The sequence below is a fragment of the Oryctolagus cuniculus genome, chromosome 15, assembly GCF_964237555.1.
Source record: "Oryctolagus cuniculus chromosome 15, mOryCun1.1, whole genome shotgun sequence".
Taxonomy (NCBI): domain Eukaryota; kingdom Metazoa; phylum Chordata; class Mammalia; order Lagomorpha; family Leporidae; genus Oryctolagus; species Oryctolagus cuniculus.
Window position 1 is genome coordinate 60,744,366 of NC_091446.1, and position 27,502 is coordinate 60,771,867.

The following is a 27,502-nucleotide window of genomic DNA, read 5'->3' on the forward strand; positions in this document are numbered from 1 at the left end:
AAGTATAAACTGGATGAATTTAGAATCTTGAAATGAGCCTCACTGTCTCTACTGAGACTAAAAGTTAGTGAATGAGCTTTAAACATGCTTTCATTTTATTTATTTTCTGGCTTCTGTTTTTGTCCCAGACACTTTGGATTTAATGGGATGGCTTTTTTAGCTAATAGATAATGACTGTGAGAGGGGCATTTCCTTTACTCATGTGCTTGCTTATGGAATCTGTTTTGCATTTATATTAACCCTTAAAATTTCCCTAACAGGCAGAGTGGCATGATTCAGACTGGATCCTCTCAGTACCAGCCAAATTACCTGAAATTGAAGAATATTATGATGGAAACACATCCTCTAATTCGAGACAGAGGAGTGGCTGGTCAAGTGGCCGGTCAGGCCGATCGGGTGGTCGATCAGGTGGTCGATCAGGTGGCCGGTCAGGTAGACAGGGTCGACAGGGGAGTCGGTCAGGAAGTCGACAAGATGGTCGAAGACGAGGTGGGAGAAATCGATCAAGAAGTGGGGGCCACAAACGGAATTTTGACTGAGTATTTGATAATCTGCCAGTGTGAGCTTGTGTATTTCTGCCTAATCATGTACATTATCCACCAAAAATTAGGTCATCATAGTTGAAGTGTATGTGTCTGCTATTTGCAAAGAAGTTGGTCGTATTTTTTTAAAAAGTATTTCACAAGAATGGTCGTAAACATATCTACTTATCCAGATATACCTTTGAATAAAAAAATTCCTTTTATTGTCTCTTTTCATTGTGCCTTAAGAATTTTCTAACTGTAGTCTTAAAATTTCCTAAAATTTGACAGTCAAATTAATTTTGCTAAAGTCACTCACATTTTACAAAATATGGTGTATTTATATTCAGATCATTCCTTTCATAGGTAATATCTTAGAACATGAAATCTTGTCTACATTAAAGGCTGACAAACTGGCGCTATGGTTAGTTAGGTACAGTGGTTTAAACTCTAACTATAGTTCACTGAGAGGCTGCACAAGCAGTGTACTCATTAATTTACTGAATGTCAACTGTGTGTCCATCACTATGCTAGTTATTGGGGAATACAGTTGTGCTATAACTAACCTCAAGAAAATTAGACTCTAACACTTAAGCAATTATGATAGAGATTAACAAAGGCTAAAATAAAGGTAGATATGGGATACTAAGAACCTTGTTAGGTGTACCTAATAAGTTTTATGAGTCAGGAGGCTTTTTAGAAGAAATGATACCCAACAGAGAAGTAAAGTAGAAGTATCAGTTGATCTAGCCATGTTTATGGTAGGAAGAGGGCTTATAGGAAGAGAGAACAACAGGTACAGGAACTTAGAGGCAAAGAAGAACCTCGCAAATAGTTCAGTATGGCTTACATGTGATAGGCAGAGGGGAAGAATAAGACAGGGATTTAGTGTTTAACAGGGACCAGATCTTAAAGGTCATATTGCATCTTTAAGAAATTTAAAACTTTTCTTGAAGATTGGGGAACCATTAAAGGGTTGGATTTAATTTTGGCTGTACTGAGGAGGATGGACTGGAGCAGGGCTAGACTGGAGGCCTAGAAACTGCATTAAGAGGCTATAAAAAAAAAAAAAGAGGCTATAAGAGTAGTCCACGGTAAAGATACTGGTTATCTGAACTAATTATAGGTAATAGGATTAGGCCAGGCCTGAGCCAGGAGACTTGAACTCACTCCAGGTCTCCCATGTGGATAGCAGGGGTCCAACAACTCAAATTATCATCTTCTGCCTCCCAAAATGCACATCAAGGGTGGAGCTGGGACTTGAACCTGGGTAATCTGATACTGGATGTGGGTGTCCTGCAGCATCTTAACTTTTTTTTTTTTTTAAGATTTATTTATTTGAAAGGCAGAGTGACAGAGAGATTCCATCCACTGGTTCACTTCCTAAATGGCCACAACAGCCAGAGCCAGAAGCCTGAACCTCCATCTGGGTATTCCATGTGAATGCCAGAGGCCCGAGTACTTGGCCCATTCGCTGCTGCTTTCCCAGGTGCATTAGCAGGGAGCTGGATCAGAAATGGAGCAGCTAGGATTTAGCCTGCTGTGCCACAACACTAGCTCTTCCATATACAAACTTTTTAAAATAGAATTGTCCCACTAATTTTAAGAGAATATAGTATATATTCCAGATATGAGGAAACAGGCTTGGCAGAATTGACATTCAAACAGAACTTTGGGGCCAGTGCTATGGTGCAGTGAGTTAAACCCCTGGCCTGCAGCCCCAGCATCCTGTATGGGGGTTGGTTTGAGTCCCTGCTGCTACACTTCCAACCCAGCCCCCTGCTCTTGTGCCTGGGAAAGCAGTGGAGGATGGCTCAAGTTCTTGGGCCCCTGCACCCGTGTGGGAGACCCAGAAGAAGCTCCTGGCTCCTGGCTTCAGATTGACACAGCTCTGGCTGTTGCAGCCATTTGGGAAGGTGTTTTGTTTTGTTTTGTTTTGTTTTGTTTTGTTTTGTTTTGTTTTGTTTTGTTTGACAAGAGTGGACAGTGAGAGAGAGAGACAGAGAGAAAGGTCTTTCTTTACCATTGGTTCACCCTCCAATGGCCGCTGCAGCTGGTGCACCACACTGATCTGAAGCCAGGAGCCCAGTGCTTCTCCTGGTCTCCCAGGTGGGTGCAGGACCCAAGCACCTGGGCCATCCTCCACTGCACTCCTGGGCCACAGCAGAGAGCTGGCCTGGAAGAGGGGCAACCGGGACTAGAACCCCGGGGTGCCGGCGCCGCAGGCAGAGGATTAGCCTGCTGAGCCACGGCGCCGGCCATTTGGGAAGTTTATCAGTGATGGAAGACTTTTCTCTAACATTGTCTTTCAAAAAAAAAAAAAAAATTCACATTTCCTAGCAAATATATGAGTTCTTCCATTTGCTACTGAATTTTATACTGATGACTGGACTCAGTGTAATAATTTGACCACCTTTGATCCCAGAGGGGCCATTTGTGTGCTTTTTGGAATTTTCGGTTTGTGCCTTTTATGCAGGCTTATGTTTAAAAGGAAGGTATGTATTTTATAAGCCTTAACGGCAATTTACCATTCAGTGGTGTTCTGGGACATCCTCTCTAACATCTGTTGGTAATAACCCCCTGTTCTGTAAGCAGTGGTGTCATGTATAGCAGTTATCACACAATTTTGTGGTTTGTCAAGCAGATTGCAGTTTTTTTTTTAAGGGAATTTTTTTTTTTTAAAAAAAGATTGATTTATTTATTTGAAAGAAGAGTTACAGAGAGGCATAGACAGAGAGAGACGTCTTCCAAACGCTGGTTCACACCCCAGTTGGCCGCAACAGCCGGAGTTGGGCCAATCAGAAGCCAGGAGCCACAAGCTGCTTCTGTGTCTCCCACATGGGTGCTGGGGCCAAAGGACCTGGGCCATCTATTACTTTCTCAGGCCATATAAGAGAGCAGCTGGGACTTGAAGCGGCGCCCATATGGAATGCTGGCACTATAAGCAGCAGCTTTACCCACTATACCACAGTGCCAGCCCCTTCAGGTTTTCTTTCTTCTTTTTAAGAATTATTTATTTGAAAGAGTCACAGAGAGAGGTAGAGGCAGAAAGAGGTCTTCCATTCCACTGGTTCATTCTGCAAATGAGGGCCATGGCCAGAGCTGAGCTGATCTGAAGCCAGGAGCCTCTTCCAGGTCTCCCATGTGGGTGCAGGGGCCCAAGGAGCTGGGCCATCTTCTACTTTCCCAGGCCACAGCAGAGAGTTGGATCCGAAGTGGAGCAGCCGGGACATGAATCGGCGCCCATATGGGCTGCGGGTGCTGCAGGCTGAGGCTTTAACCCGCTGGGCCATAGCGCAGGCCCCACTGCAGGTTTTCTTGAGGCAAGGACTAGGCCTTCACTTATGAACTCCAGTGTTCTTGGTAAAATACTGGAATTCTATATTTTGAGCATTTTGGTGGTCAATTGGTTGACTGCATCCATGCTTATTCTCCTCTTGCACCCAACACCAGGATGACTGAAACACTTTGCTGCCTGGGCGTATGGATAAAGTTTACTTCAAGTGGTTTTCCTCCACCATTGCCGTGTTAATGTTCGAATAAACACTGAGTTAGAGATTACTTACTGTGCGTCAAACAAATGTCTGAAATTTTAAGGACAGAAAGATGGATAAATCAAATTTCCTGGCTTAAGTTTATCACAATATAAGTTGTTGTACATTTACCTAAATTGTCAAAGAAAAAACTGGGGCCAGTGCTGTGGCATAGCTGGTAAAGCTGCCACCTGCAGTGCCAGCATCCCGTATGGCTGCCAGTTCAAGTCCCGGCTGCTCTTTCAATGCAGCTCTCTGCTACTGCCTGGGAAAGCAGAAGACGGTCCGTCTTGGCGCCTGCACCTACGTGAGAGACCTGGAAGAAGCTCCTGGCTCCTGGCTTCGGACTGGCCCAGCTGGGCTGTTGTGGCCATTTGGGGGAGTGAACCAGCAGATGGAAGACCTCTCTCTCTCTCTCTGCCTCTCTAACTGCCTTTCAAATAAATAAATCTTTTTAAAAATTACAAAATTGAGACTATGAAACATCCAATAGTTCATTTGAAGCAAAAATTTTCCTTAAAAGTGATGAAAAATGTGCAGGAAAAACTAATCTCATGAAATACAGAAATAAAACTTCCAGCGTTTATTTGAAAGATTTACAGAGAAGGGGAGACAGAGATCCTCCATCAGCTGGTTTACTCCCCAAATGGCCACAACAGCCAACGCCGGGAGCCAGGAGCTTCTTGTGGGTCTCCCATGTGGGTGGCAGGGGCCCAAGGACTTGGGCCATTCTCTTTTGCTTTCCTAGGCCATTATCAGGGAGCTAGATCAGAAGTGGAGCAGGTGGGACTCCAACAGGCACGCATATGAGATGCCAGCCTCAGGGGCAATGGGCTTTTCCCACCATGCCACGATGCTGGCCTGACCTATGAGTTTGAAGAGCTCTCATTTATTGTACTCAATGTGCCAGGCCCTGCCAAACCATTCACTGTCTAATTTTCTCAGTTTATTTTGTTAACGGTTTTGGTACCCCGTTTCATACATGGAAACTCAAAATAGTGGCCAAGGCAGGTCTTCATAGATAGGATTCCAACCCATTTTGTAAAATAAATTGTTTCCCAGTGCATTGGACCACTGGTTCTGTAGGAAAAGCTTAACAACAGTGTCATTGATCATTTAATTGGCCATTTTCCCCTCAACTTCCTGAAGTACTATGGTGTCCAAACCACTCACGATGAAGAGCCCCTGTCAACTTCCATCAGAGATGTACATGGCTTGGGTGCCAAGGTCGGTTTAGGTACCTCTTTGTGCCTTCAAAACAACTGAGGCCTCTCTCTCCCACCAAGCTTCTGGAAGATGAGACTTGTGGGCTGTCTGCATGCCGCTTTTCCCACCGACTTGGGGGAATGCTCTAGATGTTTGTTGCCGGCACACATGCATGAAAGACCCGACTGAACTCTGGCTCTTACCCAGGCTCGTGAGTTTGGCGTCAATTATAAAAGTTTCCACAAAATGATTAAGGACGCAAATCCCACGTGTTTGTAGTAAAAATACCTTGTAAGCTTGAGCAACCTGATAGAAGGCACTGAAGAGGGGACTGGCGCTGTGGCTCAGCGGGTTAATGCCCTGGCCTGAAGCACTGGCATCCCATATGGGTGCCGGTTCTAGTCCCGGTTGCTCCTCTTCCGATCCAGCTCTCTGCTATGGCCTGGGAAAGAGGTGGAGGATAATCTAGGTCCTTGGGCCCCTGCACCTGCGTGGGAGACCTGGAAGAAGCCCCTGGATCCTGGCTTCCGATCGGCACAGCTCCGGCCGTTGCAGACATCTGGGGAATGAACCAGCGGATGGAAGACCTCTCTCTCTCTCTCTCTCTCTCTCTGCCTCTTCTCTCTGTGTAACTCTGACTTTCAAATACATAAAAAAGTAGGCAATGAAGAAGCGCCACTCAAAAGCAATCAGTCACAAGTCATCCATTATCAGGTGTGGCTGGCGAGAATCCGGCCAGTGTTTCAGAATGCAATGCTAACCTTAGTGGTTCTCCAGTTCTATCCTTTTGTAGGTGCCGTCTGGGCAAGCGCCGAAAGCGGTCGCTTCGCTAAGCCCTGCCACTTTCAGGCCAGGAACTACCCCAGCACCCGCCTCCTTCCTTGCGCTTCCTGCTTCCGCCGGAAATGCTTTGCCGCAGGAAGTGACGCGAGTTGGGGGGGCCAAAGGGGAAGTACTATCTTTTCCTCTCCACGCGGTTGAGGGCACCGGACGGCCTGCGCGGCGGGTGCTGAGTGATGCCGGGCAAACTCCGTAGCGACGCCAGTTTGGAATCAGCCACGACCATGGGAAAAGTGGAGAAGACGCGAAAGCAAAATGAGAAGGTGATACCGAGGGGCCCGGGTGCTGGCGAGGGGCGGGAGTGCGAGCGCGTGGCGCGAGTCGAGATCCGGCAGAGCCGCGGAACGCGCGTTGGTCCCCGCCAGCGGCGCCCAGGAGGGGTGCTCCCCCCGGGTTGGGAGGCGCGTGGCCCGCGGGCCGGAGCCGGCTGTGCCGCGCGCCGGCCCCTTGCTCCCGTCTTTGACGCATCCGTGCGTCCCGGGGGCGCTGGCCGTGAGGCCGCCGCAGAGCTGGACGGGACCGGCGTCCCACGTGGCCCCGGGAACTGGGATCACAGGTTCCGGCTTGTCCTCTCACTGGACTCCGAAGTCCAGGTGGGGACCGTAGCAGTGGACCAGACTAGAGAGGTCTTGTGGCCATCTGCGCACGTGCGTGGTGTCTGCAGTGGGTGTTTTTTTTTTTTAAAGCCTTAGCTGGGGAAGTACAGTTTGCTTTCAGGTAAGCAGCGCTTAGAAGATGAGGTAATTAAAGCCTTCTAAATTTATTGGCCACATCTCCCATGGAAAAACAAACACATGGACTAGTGCTAATTGAATATCGCTTTTTTTGTCCTTGTTTTTGTTCTACATAGGGCAGCAGTGTGCATTAATTTTAAATTCCCCGGGTCGTCGTCGTCTGCTTCTTTGCTGTTATTGGAGGTCCTGGTTTAAGTTTCTGCATCAGTCAGTGTGTTCCTCTGTGGGATAGTCAGAGTAGGAGCAACCATCTGGACTTACAGATAGGAAATTACCTCTTAATTTTTGAAACTAAGGGATGAAAAACCGAAGTCCAGGGGGTCATGTGGTGGACGGGTTACCCCTCGTGCTTGCTTTGAGTCCACAGGTCGGATCGGAAGTTTTAGGGAGACACATTGGTTAGCGCAGTAGTCTCCATCCTGCTGGAATTGGCCGAGGTGCTGCTAGAGAGTTTGTAGGGTGGCTGCACCTGTCCAGTTGTTAAAAGTTTTCAGTAATGTGAAAAGATGGAGAGAATCAGAAATTTCAGGGAAGAGCTGTAGTCACCTGATTTGGTTTTTGAGATTTTATCTTTTCCGTGTACTTGTAACTTGCGCATTTATTTTGTTTTACATAAGGGGATGATGGGTTGTGAGTTTATGTGATTATGTTTGAAACAGTGTCTTTATGTAAGTTCATTTGCCATTGTGAGAGATACACAAGGTGCAAATGGTGTGAGTTCCTGTTTTGTCTGTACAAAAATTTTAACAGGAAGAAAGAAAATCTATTTAACACCCTCCATCTGTGTACATATATAGCATTATTGCTTTCAGAATTGGAACTGTACTTGATCACTTTTTTATAGTATTTAGTTTAGAGCCTGTTGGAGCATCCCTTGAGCCACTATGAGTCATTCCCTTAATCATATCTGGTTTTACAATTGTCAGACAAAGTTCGACCAATATGAACAGTTACTAAGAGACACCCTTGATCTCAAGCTAATGAAACTTGATAAACAAGGGGCTTCAAAAGTATATGGAAAATACAGGTAACAAAATAACTACAGGATTTCCAAATTTTTTGCACCAAAATATACTTTTTCATGAACTTTTTATCTCCATCTTAGCTAAGACACAGTACTAAAAAAGCATACTGTTTGATTTGTATCTGTCACAGATAAAGTACAACTGTTGAAATGCCCCTGAATTGTGTTATTTATCATTGAAAGCAATCCTGAAATAATCCATATTTGATGGACTGTGCAAACGTTTATCTGCATTGTTCAGTGTTTGCATTTTCATTATCTTTTTAGAAAGATAAAAAACAGAAGCCAAAATCTAATAAAATTGAAGAATCAGCAGAAGAAAAGGAAGAAATGGTTTCCCCTAAAGCTAAAAAAGCTAAGAAGAAAGAGCCATCTGAGGTTGACTTGAATCCTCCTAAGTCCAAAAAGGAGAAAAAACAAGAGGAACCATCTCAAGATGAAGTTGTTTCTCCTAAAGCCAAAAGTAAGAAAAAGGAGAACGTTGAAAAGAAAACTGCTTCTTCTAAAACCAAAAAAGTAATAAAAAGTGAAGAGCCGTCAGAAGAAATAGGCGCTCCTAAGCCCAAGAAGATGAAGAAAGAAAAGGAAGTGAATGGAGAAATTGGAGAGAAGAGTCCCAAGATGAAGAATGGCCTCCCGCACTCCGAACCTGACTCGAATGCCGATGGAGCTGCCAGTGAGGAAAGCAGCAGTGAGGCAGAGAAGGTGAAGTTACGCTTTAGTAGGCAGGATTGCTAGGCAGAATGGTTAGTAGTAGAGGAATCCGGTATGTCAGCACCTTGTGGTGGGGTGGTCCCTTGAGATGCAAAGAGAGACTTCATTTTAGAGGTTATTAGTGTCCGAATGCCTTCTTTACAACGCGACTCAGGTCTGCTTACTTGCAAGTCAACTCTACAGGGGAGATACAGTGGTATGTTGTGTAAATGGGCCCTAACTTCCTTCCCGGGAAGAGGTTTTGCCAAATCGTTAAATGGATCCACTGGAAAGGGTTGTTCAGAAACTCAGGAAAGAAATTGGAACTTTAATAAATGTTCTGTTTACTGTCATGCTCAACACTTAGAGTTCTTTTCCTGATTATAAAAAAAAAAAGTGATCTAGAGAATTTAGAAAATGTCAAAATTTAACCAAAAACAGAACTCCCCAGAATTTTAGCGTTTATTTGTTAAAGCAATACTAGACACTTTCCAAGTACGGAGGTATATAACTTTCAGATCAGAATCAGGGAGGTCTTCCATCCACTGGTTCATGCCCCAGATGGCTACAACAACCAGGGTTGGGCCAGGCCAGAGCCAGGAGCTTCTTCCAGGTCTCTCACATGGTGAGAGTGGGTGGTAGGGGCCCATGCGCTTCCATCTTCAGCTGCTTTCCCAGGCAGGGAAAAGGATTAGAAATGGAGCAGCTGGGACACAAACCAGCACCCATGTGGGATCCTCGTGTCCCATACTGCAGCTTTACCTGCTATGCCACAAACTCTGGTCCATTATACTTCATTTTATATCCTTTTGCATTTTAATATTAGCATTTTTTTTTTCATTTTTAAAAATTTATTTGAAAAGCAGAGAGAGAAAGGGAAAGGCATAGCTTCCATCCACTGGTCCATCTGGTGGTTCACTCCCCAAATGGCTGCAACAGCCATAACTGGGCCAATCTGAAGCCGGTAGCTTCTACCTGGTCTCACATGTTGGTGCAGGGACCCAAGCACTTGGGCCATCTTCCACTGCTTCTCCAGGTTATTAGCAAGGAGCTGCTGGATCAGAAGTGGAACAGCTGGGACCTTATGGGATGCCAGTGCTGCAGAAGGCAGGTTAACCTGCTATGCGCCAGCAACTGATTTTTAAATTAAATATTAAATGTGTTCTTTGGTTGCATATTGCAGCATGAATGTTTAGAAATTCATTTCATTCCTCTGTTGAGCAGTTAGGATTTTTGCAATCCAGTAATGCGATAGTGACTTCACACGTGTCTGGATGTGTATGAGGGAGGTTGCTCTATAGAAGCGCTGATGACATTCACCAGGAACTGTTGGCTTGGAATGAGTATAGAGTAGTTCTTGGTTGAAATAGTCTGCCCTCACTGGTCACCCAGAGCATGTGTGCAGTATGTATTTGCTGCAGGTTTTTATTTTGTTGAATTTTAGATACTATGGTGCATTTCCTTTTCATATCTAAATTTACTTATCAAGGATTTTTTTTTTTAAAGCTTTCTTAAATTATTAGTTATTTGAAAGGTAGACACAGCTAGTTCCCTCCCCAAATGCCCTTAACGGTTGTAGGCAGCAGCCTAGAGCTTGGTCTGTCTCTCACATGGGTGGACAGGAGGCACGTACTAGAGCAATCACCTACTGCTTCTCGGGGTCTGCATCAGCAGGAACCTGGAGCAGGAGGTGGAGACGGGCCCGAACCAAGGCGCTGCGGCGTGGGGTATGGGGTGTGGGCATCCCAGGTGACTTAACTGCTGCTGCCAAATGTCTGTCTAATTGCCTCCCGAGGGTTTTGGTAATTTTTGGTTGATTTTTAAACTGATGGGTTTAGATGAGTTACAGACAATGTTTCTTTTCTGAAGTCTTCTCTGTATTACGTTGTATGGCTTATATTAATTTTCTGTTGTGGTCCTTTGCTTGCTAGGAAATCCCTGTGGAGCAAAAGGAAGGTGCTTTCTCTAATTTTCCTATATCTGAAGAGACTATTAAGCTTCTCAAAGGTAATGTTCTTGAAAGTATTTCGTAATGTTGGAACATATTTGGAAATATGCTTCTGTTTTGTTTTGGTTTTTTTTTTTTTTTTTTTTTTTTTTGGTTCTGATTTTACTTGAGGCAACCATATAGGACCCCACCCACTGTTTCACAGCCAAGTGCACAGTGGCCCCACAGTTGGGGCTCAACCTGGGAGCCTGGAACTCAGTCCAGGTCTCCATAGCTGGTAGAAAACCCAGTTACCCGAGTCATCACTGCTGCCTCCCAAAGCTAGATCCCCAGGAGCCGCAGCTGGAAATTGAACCCAGGTACTCCAGTGTGGGATGTGAGCATCTTAACAGCAGGCTAAATGCCTGCCCCAAGGACATACCCTTACTGTAAGATCATATATGTAGCCATATAATGAACTGCACCCAAACAAGGTAAGGTTTTTCGGTGTGAAAAAAATTAATTTGTCACTCATGGGTTTCAAAATATTTTGTTTGAGGCTGGCACTGCAGCTCACTAGGCTAATCCTCCACCTGCGGCGCTGGCACACCGGGTTCTAGTCCTGGTTGGGGCACCGGTTCTGTCCCGGTTGCTCCTCTTCCAGGCCAGCTCTCCGCTGTGGCCAGGGAGTGCAGTGGAGGATGGCCCAAGAGCTTGGGCCCTGCACCCGCATGGGAGACCAGGATAAGTACCTGGCTCCTGGCTTCGGATCAGCGCGGTGCGCTGGCCGCAGCGGCCGTTAGAGGGTGAACCAACAGCAAAAGGAAGACCTTTCTCTCTGTCTCTCTCACTGTCCATTCTGCCTGTCAAAAAAAAACATTTGTTTGAGAAGTAACTTTTTTATTTCTGTTTTTCCTCTTTGAAGTGCTCTCATATATTCAGGTAGCACTATGGCTGTGGTAGCCTATGCTGCCACTTAAATGAGTGATTACAGTTTATTCTGTATTCAGAAATGTTACAGCTGATAGTGCTGGTGACATTAAGCAGTGAGTTGATGCCATGTTAATATTTTTGTTTTTGTGATATAATCTCATAGTAATAAATAATTACTGTATTTTGATGCTTTAAAGTTTGATGATATTTTCAGTTGAGCAAATTCTTTATTACCAGAGTATATTTGTGCCTGACTTTGCAGATGATGACCAAAATTTAGAATTCTTAATTCTGTAGGAACAGAAAACATGAGCGTGCTTCTGTCCTTCGTTGTATATTTTAAGAATTGTGACATCAGATAACAAGGTTGATTTGTTCACAGCCCGGGGGGTGACCTTCCTGTTCCCTGTACAAGCAAAGACGTTTCACCATGTCTACAGTGGGAGAGACTTGATTGCACAGGCGCGGACAGGAACTGGGAAGACATTCTCCTTTGCTATCCCTTTGATTGAGAAACTTCAGGGAGAACTGCAAGACAGGAAAAGGGGCCGTCCACCTCAGGTAATTATCTCAAAACACAGGCCTCAGAGGCTCCAGACAGCGTAGGGAAAAACATCTCCTGGGAATTATTTATGTGCCCTATTTTTTGAAATTGAGTTTCCGTTAAAGTTACTCATTGTATTTGCAGTGGCTCTTTATGGGAAGGTAAATGAGATCATTTTTGAAAGACAAGCCCTGTGTATTTAAATGTTAGAATCTGGCCATGCTTGTGGTCACCTGTGTGCCTCATAGCCCCTTAGAACCATTCCATGTCCCTGGGGTTTAAAATGTTCAGTGACCATTTTTGCCTGGAGAAAATTAATTTTAATTGAGAGACAGGAATAGGAGGAAGGGCACCTGAGTAAAGATTAGGCCAAGCCTCCTTATCAGGATAGTGCTGTTGGGCTCATTTTTCAGAGAAGCTGCCATCTGACGACCTTTAACTTTAATCACTGATGATGTTCATGTTGTTACCTCAGCTGTGGGTTCTTGCACTTGCCTTTCTGTCTTAACGTCACTAGCTCCCTGCCCTCCAGTGTCCATTCCTCCTCCTCAATTAATTTGTTTATCACTGTGTAAAACAGTGCCTGGCACATAGAGGGTAGTAAATATCACCTGGGTGAGTGCCTGAGTTGGTTGGTTTATGCCGTTCTACTTGAGGATCTGTAGTGGTTTTGTGCTGTGTGTCCCACATCAGGCTCAAGACCACTCCAGAGTTTGAGCTCTAGGATTTAATGTAGTGCAGAGATGAGGATTACAGCTTTTAGAGTCAGACTGCCTGAGTTTACATCCAGGCTCTGCCTCTTCTTGGGTTTTTTGGTTTTGGTTGTTAATTACCTTCTAATACCCACCTCCAAAGGTTGTGAGAATTAAATCAGAATAATGCATATAAGGGTTTATGTGAGCCTCAGACACAGTAAAAGCACAGATAGTAGCTAACTGTCATCATCAGTATTGCTCCTTGATCAGATTGTTCTTTTACTAGAATGCTGTACTTGAAGGATTAGCAGCTCTGTGAAACTTGCCCCAGTTCAAGCAGGCTGCTTAGTGCATTTGGGCCCCTGGGATTGGTGTGGTCACAAGTTTTTCTCCTGAGTGTAATTATCAAGAACTATAGGATCCTTCTATGCAAGCTATTGCAATATGCAAAGTAGATGCTTTGAAAATATCAAAAAGGGTAGGATGCATTGAGCTTTCTGGTAATTAGGAAAACCAGTAATTAGGAAACCAGTACTGCATAATGCTTTGAATTCAGGTATCAATTTTTCCTTTACAGGTATTGGTTCTTGCACCTACAAGGGAGCTGGCAAATCAAGTAAGCAAAGACTTCAGTGATATCACAAAAAAACTGGCAGTAGCTTGTTTTTACGGTGGAACTCCGTATGGAAATCAAAGTAAGTAAATTCAAAAACAGGGGGAGGAAAATGCCTTAGATGCAGAGTAGATTCCCTTTTGACCTTTTGGCATTTTTTTCTTTAGCTGGTCTAGTTACAGATGATGCTTTGCTTTTGCCATTGTTTAAAGGTGGTCAAGAAACTGAGTCCTGTGGACAAATTATTTATTTTGATTTCTCAAGACCTTGGATCTCTGCCTATTTCTGTATCCTTGCTTTTTTCTTGATGCGGTTAAGGTTGCTTTTCTTGGGGGTGCTAGGGCTTATTGTTGCACCCTCTGCTCCATGATTTCATTGTTTTTCTGTTGAAGACCTTGACTGAACCCCTTGACGGCAGTAGCAGCTCAGGAGATACACTAGTGTACCATCTCTTCTTGGTTAAAACTGAACAGCTCCTTTTACGAATCTCTGTATAGTCTTGCAAGTTTGCACTTCTGTCTGTCTCACCTCGTAGAAAGTTCCTGTTTTTTTTAAGATTCTTTTTTTTTTTTTTTTTTTTTTTTTTTTTTTTTTTTTTTTTGACAGGCAGAGTGGACAGTGAGAGAGAGAGAAAGGTCTTCCTTTTGCCTTTGGTTCACCCTTCAATGGCCGCCGCGGCCGGTGCGCCGCACTGATCCGATGGCAGGAGCCAGGTACTTCTCCTGGTCTCCCATGGGGTGCAGGGCCCAAGCACTTGGGCCATCCTCCACTGCACTCCCTGGCCACAGCAGAGAGCTGGCCTGGAAGAGGGGCAACCGGGACAGAATCTGGCTCCCCGACCGGGACTAGAACCCGGTGTGCCGGAGGATTAGCCTAGTGAGCCGCGGTGCTGGCACTAAGATTCTTAATTCTCATTGTGTCTTGATAATTTCTGCAGCCAAGGAAGTCATTTCTTTCCAGTTGCTTTTGTGGACATGTGTTATGCCACTTAATACACTAGACTGTGACTTCTTACATGATTTCTCTACTAGATGGAATGCTTTGATGGTCTTCATCTTCATTACTTAGCATGTTATATTTAATTGTGTAGACTGATAAAAGGACTTCTAAAAATCCAGTAAATTTTATCATTGATGTTCTTTATAGTTGAACGCATGCGGAATGGGATTGATATCCTGGTTGGGACACCAGGTCGAATCAAAGACCATCTAGAGAATGGCAAGCTCGATCTCTCCAAACTTAAGCATGTTGTTCTTGATGAAGTTGACCAGATGTTGGATATGGGTTTTGCTGATCAAGTGGAAGACATTTTAAAAGTGGCATACAAGAAAGGTAAACCCCAAATTCAAGAAACCGATATAAAAGAGACCAAAGGAAGATGATGAAATAGTCATCTAAGAGATTAAAAAAAAAAGGCAAAGCCTTGGAAAATTGAAAGAGGACTTACTAATTCCACATAGATTTGCTTCATGAAGTAATTGGCCATGATTTAATTCTATTTTCTGTTTATTGTCACTTTCATAATTCTTGTAGTCATGTTTATGCAGATAGCTTTCCTCACACCTCATCAATATCTGAAGTTGGTTATTTTGGCTAGATTTCCATAAGTGGAATTAAGTTGTAAATAGCTCTTGCAACTCAGTGTACATTATTCTTCAGAAGGGTTGTACCAGCTTACCCTGCCATTTGAAATGTGAGACTATGATGCAACTTTGTGTGCAAACAAAAAATAGTAGTTGACCACAAAGAACAAATAAGGTATAGTTTCAAACATCAGGCAGTATAGAGATGAGTTCAGACACAGTTCTGGTGTGTCTGAGAGGGTGTTTGTCTGGTGATCTGTATTAACTGGTTGCTGGGCTTCTTGAATTGCTGTTGTCCACTTGGTTGTTCTCACTGTATTGGACGGATTTCCTTGGTGTTTCATTAAGGCCAGGGTTCAGAAAGCAAAGTAAGTTAAAGTACTTTCACCATTGCATAAATGATTGAAGCATTATTTCTGTGTCCATTGGAAAACGTGTTACCTGTGTCTTCAGTATGAGGCTTGCTAATGATTGTTGGGAACCCTGGAAGAACTGAGTGAAGTGGAATTCTGTGTAGGTTTGTTTTGATTATTCATACTGATTTTTTTTCCCCCCAAAGATTCTGAAGACAACCCCCAAACATTGCTTTTTTCTGCAACATGCCCTCATTGGGTATTTAATGTTGCTAAGAAATACATGAAAGCTACATATGAACAGGTGGACCTGATTGGTAAAAAGACTCAGAAAACAGCAATAACTGTGGAGGTAAATGATTCATTTAGTTGCCGGAATTAGTGTGAAATTGTATATCATTTGTTTCATGTCTGAGGGTAATTAGGACTGGCAAACACAAATGCTTTCCATGTAAAGGGCCCAGTGAAGACATTCTACTCAAGTTGTGTGTGTTTTCTAAATTTTGTCTGATAGAACATAAATCTGTTTGAATTATGTAAACAGATTAAACCTAGAATTTGTGGACATTACAGGGCAGCAAAGACATGTAATACTTTGTCTTGAAGCTGTCTTCCTCCTAGGGTCCGGTACCTAGATGAATTCATTTTACCCAAGGAACAGACCTGGACAGTAGCTGACTGCGGGTTGCACTTTTCAGTGGATGAGAGGGCAAAGCATTCAGAAACTTTGCTCTTGTCAGTTACTTGGTTTCCTCTAAGACTCTTAAGGAATGGCATTTCTTTTCCTGATTAATGAAGCCAGTGGCTCTTTGGAGAAAGGGGGGAAGTATGAGGAGACAGGACCATGTAACGCTTTCCTTTGATAGTTTATTATTGTCTTTTCTAAGCAGTGGTGGCAGCAGGCTGCTCACTACCAGCACCATTCATGTTGAGCAGGTAATTACAGATTCTGGCAGTGCTCTGTATAGATGTGTTTTTCTTCTTCTCAAAGCATCTGGCTATCAAGTGCCACTGGTCTCAGAGGGCAGCAGTTATTGGAGATGTGATCCGAGTGTATAGTGGTCATCAAGGGCGCACGATTGTCTTCTGTGAGACCAAGAAAGAAGCCCAGGAGCTGTCACAGAATTCCTCTATAAAACAGGTTGGTCCTTTATTGCCTGCCAAGCCAGAGGTGTCTTTTCTTTGGCTGTTGCTGCTCATGGTCTGTTTTTCATTGACCCAGTTCCTTTGAACTCTAGTGGTCAGAATATACTTATTGGGGGTTGGTGTTTGGCACAGTGGTTAAATTGTTGCTTGGGACACCTGCATCCTCTATCAGAATGCCTGGGTTCCAGTCTCAGCTATTCCACCCCAATCCAGTTTCCTGCTAGTGAGGTGATGACTCAAAAACTTGAGTCCCTGCCATGCAAGTGGGAGGCCCAATTTGAGATATGGGCTCCTGGCTTTAATGCCTGGCTCAGTCCTGGCTGTGCAGGCATTTGAGTAGTGAACCAGTGAATGGAGGATTAAAAATTTCTCAGGGCCGGCACAGTGGCCTAGCAGGTAAAGCTGCCACCTGCAGTGCCAGCATCCCATAGGGCGCCAATTCTAGTCCCAACTGCTCCACTTCCAATCCAGCTCTCTGCTATGGCCTGGGAAAGCAGTAGAAGACGGCCCAAGTCCTGGGAGACCCGGAGGAGGCTCTTGGCTCCTGGCTTCATATTGGCACAGCTCCTGCCGTTGCGGCCAACTGGGAAGTGAACCAGAAGATGGAAGATCTTTCTCTCTCTCTCTCTCTACCTCTATCTTTTCTATTCTCTGTAACTCTGACTTTCAAGTAAATAAATCTTTAAAAAAATTTTTTTTCTCAAAAAAAAAATTTTTTCTGTCTTCCTAATAACTTTTAAAAAATTGTTTTTTTTAAAAGGATATATATACATGCAAGAGCTTGTCTCATTTTACAGATGAGGAATGGGTGGCTCAAAATTAATTGACAAAGTAGCTTCCATCCCTTTTGATTAGTGCTCTGAATTGCTTTAAGACACATGTTTTCTCCCTGATACTGTTTTCAGGAAAGATAGCTCCAAAATATGAATATCTTTTATAGACCTAACTGAGGATGTGTTGTTGGATCTGAAATTCTTACGCATTTTTTTTTTTTTTTTGGCAGGATGCCCAGTCATTACATGGAGACATTCCACAGAAGCAAAGGGAAATCACTCTGAAAGGTTTTAGAAATGGTGATTTTGGCGTTTTGGTGGCAACCAATGTTGCTGCACGTGGGTTAGACATCCCTGAGGTTGATTTGGTTGTACAAAGCTGTCCACCAAAGGTATGTGTTGTGTATTGTAACGAATAAATACGAAGTTGTATATTTGCATGCAGTCGGTAATAGCAATGTCTTGATTGCCAGGATGCCAAGGGTGATTTTAAAATGAACCTGTTGTAAGGCTTTCCCCTCAAATGCAGTCAGTGGCTAAAGGATGGAAAGCTGGCTTTTGGTCAGAGCGGAGGTGGTGCCATTTTGAGCTGGATCTTGAAGATGGGTAGGGGTAGAAAGGGGCCAGCATTGTGGAACAGTGGATTAAGCTGTCACTTTGGACACCGACTTCCTATATTAGGGTGCCAGTTTGAATCTTTCTGCCTGCTCTGCTTCCTGTCTAGCCCCTTGTAGATGTTCCTGGGAAGGCAGAAGATGGCCCAAGTACTTGGGCCCCTGCCACCCACATGGGAAACCCGAATGGAATTCCATGCTCCTGGCCTTCAGCCTGGCCAGACTAGCACTGGCCATTGTGGCCACCTCGGGAGCAAACCAGCAAATGAAAGGTGTGTGTGTGTGTGTGTGTGTGTGCGCGCGTGCACGCGCATGCCTAACTGCAAATCACAATTAAAAGTTACTTACAGTGATGGAAAAAACACTTGATTACTCTGAATTCACTTTTGTTTTTAACCTGTCTTAGAAAGGAAAACCAGTAGACATGGATGCAACAATGCAGTGAACCTATATATAGACTTGTGTTATCCAGGGTGGTGGCCATTAACCATACCTTCAACTGGTCAGCACTTGAAGTGTAGCTAGTCTGAGTTGATTGCTTGTATGCTATAAATATCAGACACTGGAGTTTTTAAAAATTTTAAACTTACTGTATACTCTGGATTTTGAAGATGTGAGGAAATAATTTTAAAAATATCTTGGTAGCTGGTTTTATATAGGTGGCTTATTAAAGTGATAAGACTTGATTGTATTTAGTTAAATAAAAATATAAAAGTAAATTTAGCTTGTTAGCTTTTTGGCGTGGCTGCTAGAAAATTAGAATCATATGTATGGCTCTGTTAGACAAGCACTAGCCAGTGCTCTTTGTAAAGTTGCCTGTGGGATAGAGACCACTGTTGTAGAGGTTTCGCTAGTTGTGACAAGTCTTCAAATAGGAGGACCTTGTCCCTCTTCTCCAGGTCTAGAACTACACTAGCCTGGTCTTAGTCACCAACCTCTGCGTGGGCTGCTCAGGCGTTTGTCTTTTTCTGTGGTTCAGTGTCGTTCCTATTTCATTTCCGTAGGATGTGGAGTCCTACATTCATCGTTCTGGGCGGACGGGCAGAGCTGGAAGGACAGGCGTTTGCATCTGCTTTTATCAGCACAAGGAGGAATATCAGTTAGCACAAGTGGAACAAAAAGCGGTAAAACTATTAATTTTCATTTAGCAAATGTTGAGTTTTAGAGCCAGTCTTTTGTTTCTTCATTCAAGTTTTATTAACTTTAGATTGTATTTCTAGCATGTGGCTGTGACTGAATGCTTGTTGGGTACATGTTTTGAATATTGTTCTGTGAAATAAGGCCTATTTTGAAATATCTTTGCATTTGAAAGCAGTGGATTCATTTCCAGGTGATTGAAAGGCAATTGTAAGACCGATTAATATAAACTTAGTCTTTGCTTAAATGTTTCTAGTTTGTCTAATGAGTAGAGAAGTTGCTAAAAAACAAAAGTGTCAAGGTATATTAGAAGGACAAAGAGGAAGAGATTAGCTTTACTTACACAATTCTAGTGAATAGATAGTTTCCGCTCCAGGAGGTAGAGATTAGCCTATCCCCTTCACCTGGCGTGGACTGTACTTGAATAGAGTATGGTGAGGCATGAGAACCTGACAGGAGAGAAACCAGCAAACACTCTCTGGGCCATATGAATGGTGATCGTGGTGCACATCATCAGTGATAAGTATGCGCCCTAACAAGAGGTGGGGAGACAGTTGTTAACCTCTGATCATCCCTAAAACCTGTAATCCCAGTCCAAGCATGGCCTCAGTTTGTGGTAACATTCTACGAAGTACCTAACCAGACGTCCTTAAAATGGTTAAGGTTGGGACAGGTGTTTAGCCTAGCAGTTAATGCACCTGTGTCCTGCATCAGAGTGTCTAGATTTGATTCCTGGCTCCAGCTCCTGATTCTTGCCTTCTTGCTAATACAGATTCTTCACATAGGAGACCAGGATTGAGATTCTGGCTCCCATGGTCAGCCCCACCCTGGGCTTTGTAGGCATTTGGAATATGAACCCCTGAATGGGAACTCTCTTTGTCTCTGTTTGTCTCTCAAATACATGAAATTTAAAAATTTTAAAATGTCAAGGTCAAGAAACAAAAGGAGAGACAGATGTGGAATAAAGTCTAGTTTTAGTTAATAGTAATTTAGCAGTGCTGTTTTCTTGTAATAGGTAACATAGTAACATGAAACAGTAGTGGAAATTTGATAGATGCTGTAAATGAACTATACTATATTGCAAATAAGACTTTAAGTGATATTTGGTACATCTGAGAAATTCGATGGAAACTTCATAATCATTGAAATATGGTTCATTTTTTTGTAGGGAATTAAATTTAAACGAATAGGTGTTCCTTCAGCCACAGAAATAATAAAAGCTTCCAGCAAAGATGCCATCAGGTATGTTCCCTGTCATTCCTGAGGTCTTCTGATGCATGTCTGATGTTGATCTCTACCCAATCCTGTTCACCAGAGGAGACCATTATTAATACTTGGATTTGTCTTGGAAATTTTAAGGAAAGGCATTTTGGATGCAGTGTAGGTATTTTGCATCTGGCAACTGGTTAGATTGGGTTGCAGGTTACATTCCAAACCTTCATTAATCCAGTCCCCAGCCTAGTAGGCTGAGTGATAGTCAGTAACTAGTAGGGTTGGGTTAACCACCAGTGTTTGTCAGTTTATATGTGCTTATTGGCATTAGGGGCAGGAGAATTATGTCAGATTGTCCTACAATTTGAAGGATGTTCAGCTGTTCAGGATCTCTGGCTGTTGCCTTTGTGCAGCATTCTCCCAGGGCTGAGAAGGGTTGGCACCATGAAAGCGTGAAACCATTTTCTGCTTGCTACTGGTGGTGGTATGCCTTGCTGAGGATCCACTGAACATTGAGCATCATTTTTAGAGTGCTTTCCATACTTGCTATTATAGATATGTAAAATGCCTGTTTCAAAAATCGGCAGGGAGGAGCAAACATTGTACACAGCAGGTTAAGCTGCTTCCTGTGACTGACTGGCTTCCATTATGGGCCCCTGCACCCACATGGGAGACCCAAGGGAGTCCTTGTCTTCTGACTTCGGCTTGGCCCAGTCCTAGCCATTGTGGCCATTCAGGGAGTGAACCAGAGGATGGAAGATTGTCCGCCTCTCCCTCTCTGTAACTCTGCCTTTCAAATAATTAACTAAATCTTTAAAAAGTAAACAGGGAGAGTTCATGATCACATTTAATGCTAGGTATCAGCGTATCAATAGCTTAAGAAAGTTCAGCAAATGAGAAGATTTTAACTTTTTTCAGTTTTTGGATTTATTTTAGCCTTGCCTGCTTTGTGTCCTGCAGACCAGGGTTCCTTGGGATGACATTTCAGGAAATTTTAGGGTTAGGTGATCAGGAAAGAAACAAGCTAAACAATGCTGGAAAGGTAAAGAGGCCACCTTTAAGGAGGTACCTTGTGTAGTTTTGTTTATGTATTTAAGAGGTAGAGTTACAGACAGTGAGAGGGAGAGACAGTGAAAGGTCTTCCATCTGCTGGTTTACCCCCCAAATAGCCACAACAGTCAGAGCTGAGCTACTCAAGAGCCAGGAGCTTCCTCCGGTGTCTTATGTGGGTGCAGGGGCCCAAGCATTTGGGCCATCTTCCAGTGTTTTCCCAGGCCATAGCAGAGAGTTGGATTGGAAGAAGAGCAGCCAGGACTAGAACCAGCACCCATATTGGATGCTGGTGCCACAGGCAGAGGATTAACCTACTGTGTCACAGCACCGACCCCCTCCCCCAAGAGTTATTTAAAGATTTGTTCATTGTATCTATTGGCACACATTTTATTATGATTGTTCAGGCAGAATTAGAAAGAAAGGTCTTCCTTTTTCCGTTGGTTCATCCCCCAAGTGGCCACTACAGTCTGCGTGCTGCGCCGATCCAAAGCCAGGAGCCAGGTGCTTCCTCCTGGTCTCCTCTGCGGGTGCAGGGCCCAAGCACTTGGGCCATCCTCCACTGCCTTCCCGGGCCACAGCAGAGCTGGACTGGAAGAGGAGCAACCGGGACTAGAACCGGGGTGCTGGCACCATAGGTGGAGGATTAGCCTAGTGGGCCGCGGCGCTGGCCTAGATACCATAATTCTGTCATTTTCAAATCACTTAACAGAAAATGGTGGGATATTTGCATTTTACCCATGTACATGCTCCTCTATACTTAGTATCATCAGTAGGTTGTTTGATGCCGAAAATGGTGCCTGCACATCACTTCATTCATGTGCTTTAAGCATATAGTATATCGTATGCTGCAGATTCAGATTTTGCTTTTTGAATTTTTGGGGTGGAGGATTTTTTATTTTCTATTTGTGGTTGGTTCAATCAAAGGTGTAGAATCTAATAACAGAGAAGGCCAACGGTGTATATACGTATAGGCATGAAAAAGGTGTCAACGTGTATGTGTGTGGTTGTTTGAAAATACTGATTTACCTTGAGGTGCTGTTGGCTTGGAATGACGTCTGTTACTTTTCCTAACAAATGTGTTCGCACATTATAGGCTTTTGGATTCTGTGCCTCCCACTGCCATCAGCCACTTCAAGCAGTCTGCTGAGAAGCTCATCGAGGAGAAGGGAGCCGTGGAAGCCCTGGCAGCAGCGCTGGCCCATATCTCAGGGGCCACGTCAGTGGACCAGCGCTCCCTCATCAACTCAGACGCGGTAAACTTCCCTGTCAGACGCTGACACTGTCATCTGGGGTGCTTTCACTTCCTTGAGCCAGGGAGGAACTAACTGTGTTTTGAGGTTTCTAAGCTAATTCATAGAGAGAAAATATGTTAGTGCTTGCCAGTGGCTGGGTGGAGGGAAGACTAGCAGTGATTCCTAATGAGTATCAGGTTTCATTTGGGGTGATTGAAATGTTCTGGAAATTTACATAGTGGTCATGGTTGTAAACCTTGTGAATATACTAAAGGAAAAAGAAACCACGGAATTCCACACTTTAAAATGAGTTTTATAGTATGTGAATTACATCTTAGTTTTTTAGTCTATACATAGCCCTGAATTCATACAGTACATTTAACCAACATATTTAGAAACTTCAGAAATTACCCTTTTAATTTTATTCCTTTCTTCCATAAGGGTTTTGTGACTATGATTTTGCGCTGCTCAATTGAAATGCCAAACATCAGTTATGCCTGGAAAGAACTTAAAGAGCAACTGGGCGAGGATGTTGATTCCAAAATAAAGGGAATGGTGTTTCTCAAAGGAAAGCTGGTAAGATAGGCCTCTGTTATGGCATCACTTCAGTTCTGTGGCTTAATGTGGGCAGGGAAGCAGCAAGGTGGCTTCCACCTGTCCTGTGGGGGAGTCATTGCCAGCCTGACCCATTCTACGCACATCATCAGACTTGGAGATTGCACTGTCCCTAGCATCTCTACCTAGATAGATTATTAAGTAACTGACTCAGAATCTTGAGTTTCAGATTTTGCCTCTCACTTCTGGGAATCCACTGCACCCTTGTGAGGGAATGTGGAAGTGAAAAGGGCAGCTAATGTCTACGTATTATGAAAGTAACTTGTGGGGTCCCTGCAAGACTGGTTCCCTAGGGGTCAGTGGACTACATCTGGAGGATCACAGGCCCACTCAGAGTATCATGTTGTGACTGGGTTGTGTCTCCTTTAGGAGTGCCACATAAGCTATGGGAGAAAGCCCCTACCCTTCCACACTGAGGATAAGGTCCTTCATGGGCTGGCTCCTTCCTCTGCACCAGCTCATCTCCCCGTCACCACCACCAGTCCCCTCCATTCCAGCAGTGTCAAGTACACCATGCTGTCATCCACCTGCTTGCTGGCTGCTTATAGTGTTTATAGTGTTTTTCCCCTCCATGGTGTGTTATCACTTGGCTTAACCTTAAGTCTTCCTATAATGTTTTCCTTGGCTTTATCGGACTGAGTTAGGAACATCCTTCTCTGTACTTCAGTATTCGGGACATTGGTTTATTTAGTTAAATACTACTTTGCTGTCCTTGCTGGCTGAGTCTCAAGAACACTATGACCTACTCAATGGCAAAGACTGTTTACTGGTTATTCGTATGTCCCTATGAATGCCTCATATTATTCTCTGAAACTCTGGTAAATATGAGAATGAAGACTCCTGCAGATGGTGGTATTCATTACATGGTGACAGCTCTGTTATCATTGGCTAAATGAATGGAAGGAGGTGTTCCTTGTAAAATACTGAAATTAAAGAGCAGGCCAGAGGGTTGCCTGTGTCAGTTATGGAGAATCAAGTGACAACTTCCTTTGCCCAACCCTGGCCCTAAAACCTTGTCTTTTGAGGTATCACTTTAATATGCTTTATGTTTGATTCACTTCCATTTGCTTTGATTTCTAGGGTGTTTGCTTTGATGTTCCCACTGCAGCAGTTACTGAAATACAGGTATTATTTCTCTTGGGTTTTAAAGTTAATGTATCTAACTAGTAAAATGCCCAATACAGCATAGTAGAATGGGAAGCAACAGCTCCTGTCTCCTTGGTAAAAGGCAGTTCAGAGTTATATTTTGGCACTTTTTATCCTGGCCTTTACTCTGATGTTTTGTCTTTGAGCCTGTCTATTATCTGTTTTCAGAGTTCTCCCCTCTACTTCTTATATGTTTTCATCGACATTTTTCACTTCTCCATCTTTCTTCAGTACTGCTATGAGAAACCTGTTGGCACCTGTTTTATTGCCACAGACAGCTCTAGACACCTTGTAACAGTTGAATTGGATAAATGACCTAGTGACAAGGGCTGCTTTCCCCACCTCAGTGACACTGGCCTTTTCAACCAAGAAGGGTAATGCTGTGTTTGGTCAGCCCTTAGCACTTAAGTTGTCAGCCTGGTTTTTCTTTGGAAAAATTGCAGCAGAGCATTGCTTTTCTAATGCTTACAAAACCAAATCCAGTAAAAATCAAAGCAGATGAAAATATGTACTTCTCTCCACAGGAGAAATGGCACGATTCACGGCGCTGGCAGCTGTCCGTGGCCACCGAGCAGCCCGAGCTGGAAGGCCCCCGGGAAGGATATGGGGCCTTCAGAGGACAGCGAGACGGAAGCAGGGGCTTCAGGGGACAGCGAGGAGGAAGCAGGGGCTTCCGGGGACAGCGGGATGGAAGCAGGGGCTTCAGGGGACAGCGAGCAGGAGGTGGCAACAGAAACAAGTCCCAGAACAAAGGCCAGAAGCGCAGCTTCAGTAAAGCATTTGGTAATTAATTAGTGGAGGAACAGAACTGCTCACAGCGTGGGACTGCCGTTACTCCTTACACAAAGTCAGAGCACTCTGTGCTTCCTCTCGACCACTTGCCTGGTTCCCATCTCTTCCACAGGGACAAGCCTCATGTAAATTATTCATCCGCTCGTTATGGTTTGTGGTGTGCTGCGTCTGTCAGATTTTGAAAGACATATGAATTCATTACATTTTTATTTGGAATCATTCAGTCTGCCTGTATTTTGTAAGTTGAGATGTCTTGAATGTCTCTCACTCTAGTGTCCCTTCGTTCCCTAAAGTAAATGCCTAAGGGCTTGCAGCAGTCTCTGAAGGACCACTTAAGCCTGGAAAAGTCAAGGCTTTGTTCTGTAACTGGCATTCCCCAGCCACCTGCCAGATAATTACTGCTGTGGTCCTGTGGCAAGTGTCTTCTGAGAGTTGATACTGAGCAATGTTTTGAAATGAGATTTCAGACTTGGCTGAGTATATAACACAGTATGCTCTAAATTTGGAGGATATAATCCATTTTCTAGGGATGATCTGTGGTTGTATGCATTTTGATGTGTTTTAGCTTCTCATTACAAGGTGGTTCCTGCTTCAGTGAATTCTTAGCAGATACCATATAGCCAGTATCTTTAAACTGCAAATACACAAGATGGCTCCACAGCCTTCTTTGTATGTAAGGAGGCTGGATAAATGGTGTTTAAATAATTATGTACTGCTCTTCTTCCTATTGGAAGATTAACATTATTTTACAAGAAGAAATCAAGAAAAGAGAGGGCACAGGTTTGCATGGCTGAAGATTATGTCAAAAAACCCACTGCAAGTATTCTCCAGATGCTAGGAGGAGACAGATTCCAAGCTGTGGAGAGCAAAGGGAAGAACAAGTAAAGTGTCCTGTTAGTGGTGGAAATTTGAGTGGATTGTTAATATTTCTAGGGGTTGACTTAGTGGGCATGCTGGGTTTAGGGGTAGAAAGATCCACTTTACTTTTCAGTGGCATAGTTGAGAAAACCACAGAGTAGTACCTATTTCTGTTAAACTGCATCTAGCTGCTTGGAGACTTCCTTTTGAGGCAAACTGATTATTTTAAGGTATTGATTTGGAGAAACTGAAGAACTTAATATAGCCCTAGAGAGATGACTGATGCCTGTTTCTCTAGGACGCATTCTGTACAGGGGACTAAGAATGCTATGTGTTGTCTTCTTGCCTTAGCTCTAGAAACTCACCCTGGCAGTCTTGGAACAAACTATTACAAGATTAAAACTTCATGCACTGCTTCATTTTCATTCAAATAGTTTTAGCAACTTGATATTCTAGGCCCCAGTTTCTCTCATTTAATCTTGTCTCTCACTGCCTCTGAGTTGGTCACCTTGCAGTCGGGCTCTGGTAGCCAACTCAACTCCATTGTCCTTGAGACAACAACCTTTTCTCTTTGAGCTTCAGCTCTTTCCTTGAATCCTGAGACCTTCCTGCCCTCTGTTCTTGGTGTTTATTCCCTGGCCCTCTTGTCAGTCTCATCACTTTTATTTGTGGCATCCCATGAAGCCACGGGGAATTAGGGTAAGGTGTCGATGGCCCACATGTGCCTTGTGGGTTAAAATTTATTAGATTCTGGTTTTGCCCAAATATGGGCATGATTTAATAATAACCAAAACATTTCATGATTTGGGTAGGAATAGGTGCTTACAGCAAACAGATCAAAAACTCTCCTAGAAAGAAAAACCTGGAACTTTGCTGTGGATTGTGGGTAGTCAGAAGAAAAATAGGCGTAAATCAAGACTATGAGGGACAAACATGAGGATTTTTTGCTTCATGCAACTTAATTTTAAGAACGACTATTTTGATAAATTAAGCTGACATTTTTTCTTTATCCCAGAATTCAAACCATATATTTATAAATGTATAATTCAGCTACTGTTTAGTTTAAATGGGCTTGTTGAGCTACCCTGGACAATGTTACCATTTTTACTGTTTTCTATAGTAAAAATATTTTAAATTTATGTATCAAACAATTCAGTTCACTTTTAAATTATAACCCATTTTTAGGTTGGAGCTATGTGCAGCGATTTCTCTACAGTTGTACATAAAATGTTTTTACTGTAATATGAACTAATGTTTAAAATACTGCTTTATGCTGTAATAAAGGTATTAGTATTTTATGTTTGTGGTGGTTTTCTAATATTGAAATTATTAAAACAGCTAGTAAAGAAATCTTAACATAGGAAAAACCAGTCACCTCATACAATTTTAGTCAGCAATTTTCCATGTATTTGTTTATAAAATTGCAGTAATTGGTTCTGTTTGGAGAATTGCATTTTTGCCCTTCCACAAGTATGCATATTTCTGTAGATCCAGATATAATGTAGCATTTTCTTTTAAGGATTTATTTGGAAGGCAGAGTTACAGAGAGGCAGAGAACCAGAGGTGTTCACCCTACCAGATCTCTGCAGATGCAGGGGCCCAGGGACTTGGGCCACCTTCCACTGTTTTCTGAGGCCATAGCAGAGAGCTGGATCAGAAGTGGAGCAGCCACCACCCATATGGGATGCTGGTGCTGCAGGTGGCAGCCACAAGCCCCACATAGCA

General features: G+C 43.5%; 2 protein-coding genes across 8 annotated transcripts in view; both read left to right on the forward strand.

The window, feature by feature from the left end:
• Positions 1–758, forward strand: part of DDX50 (DExD-box helicase 50) — a 46,239-nt gene extending 45,481 nt beyond the window's left edge. For all 7 annotated transcript variants that reach the window (XM_070057770.1, XM_070057771.1, XM_002718449.5 and 4 more), the window contains one exon: positions 261–758. In XM_070057770.1, coding sequence (XP_069913871.1) covers positions 261–539 — 279 coding nt within the window. In that variant the 3' untranslated portion in view covers positions 540–758. The remainder of the gene's footprint in view (positions 1–260) is intronic.
• Positions 759–5,729: 4,971 nt separating this feature from the next.
• Positions 5,730–27,075, forward strand: DDX21 (DExD-box helicase 21). Its single transcript, XM_002718570.5, has 15 exons — positions 5,730–6,363; positions 8,126–8,563; positions 10,483–10,558; positions 11,794–11,972; positions 13,228–13,345; positions 14,410–14,595; positions 15,406–15,551; positions 16,191–16,340; positions 17,349–17,510; positions 18,737–18,856; positions 20,038–20,111; positions 22,228–22,387; positions 22,808–22,942; positions 24,062–24,106; positions 24,652–27,075. The coding sequence occupies exons 1-15, from the start codon at positions 6,277–6,279 to the stop codon at positions 24,916–24,918; spliced, it is 2,343 nt and encodes a 780-aa protein (XP_002718616.2). The 5' UTR covers positions 5,730–6,276; the 3' UTR covers positions 24,919–27,075.
• Positions 27,076–27,502: the final 427 nt, after the last annotated feature.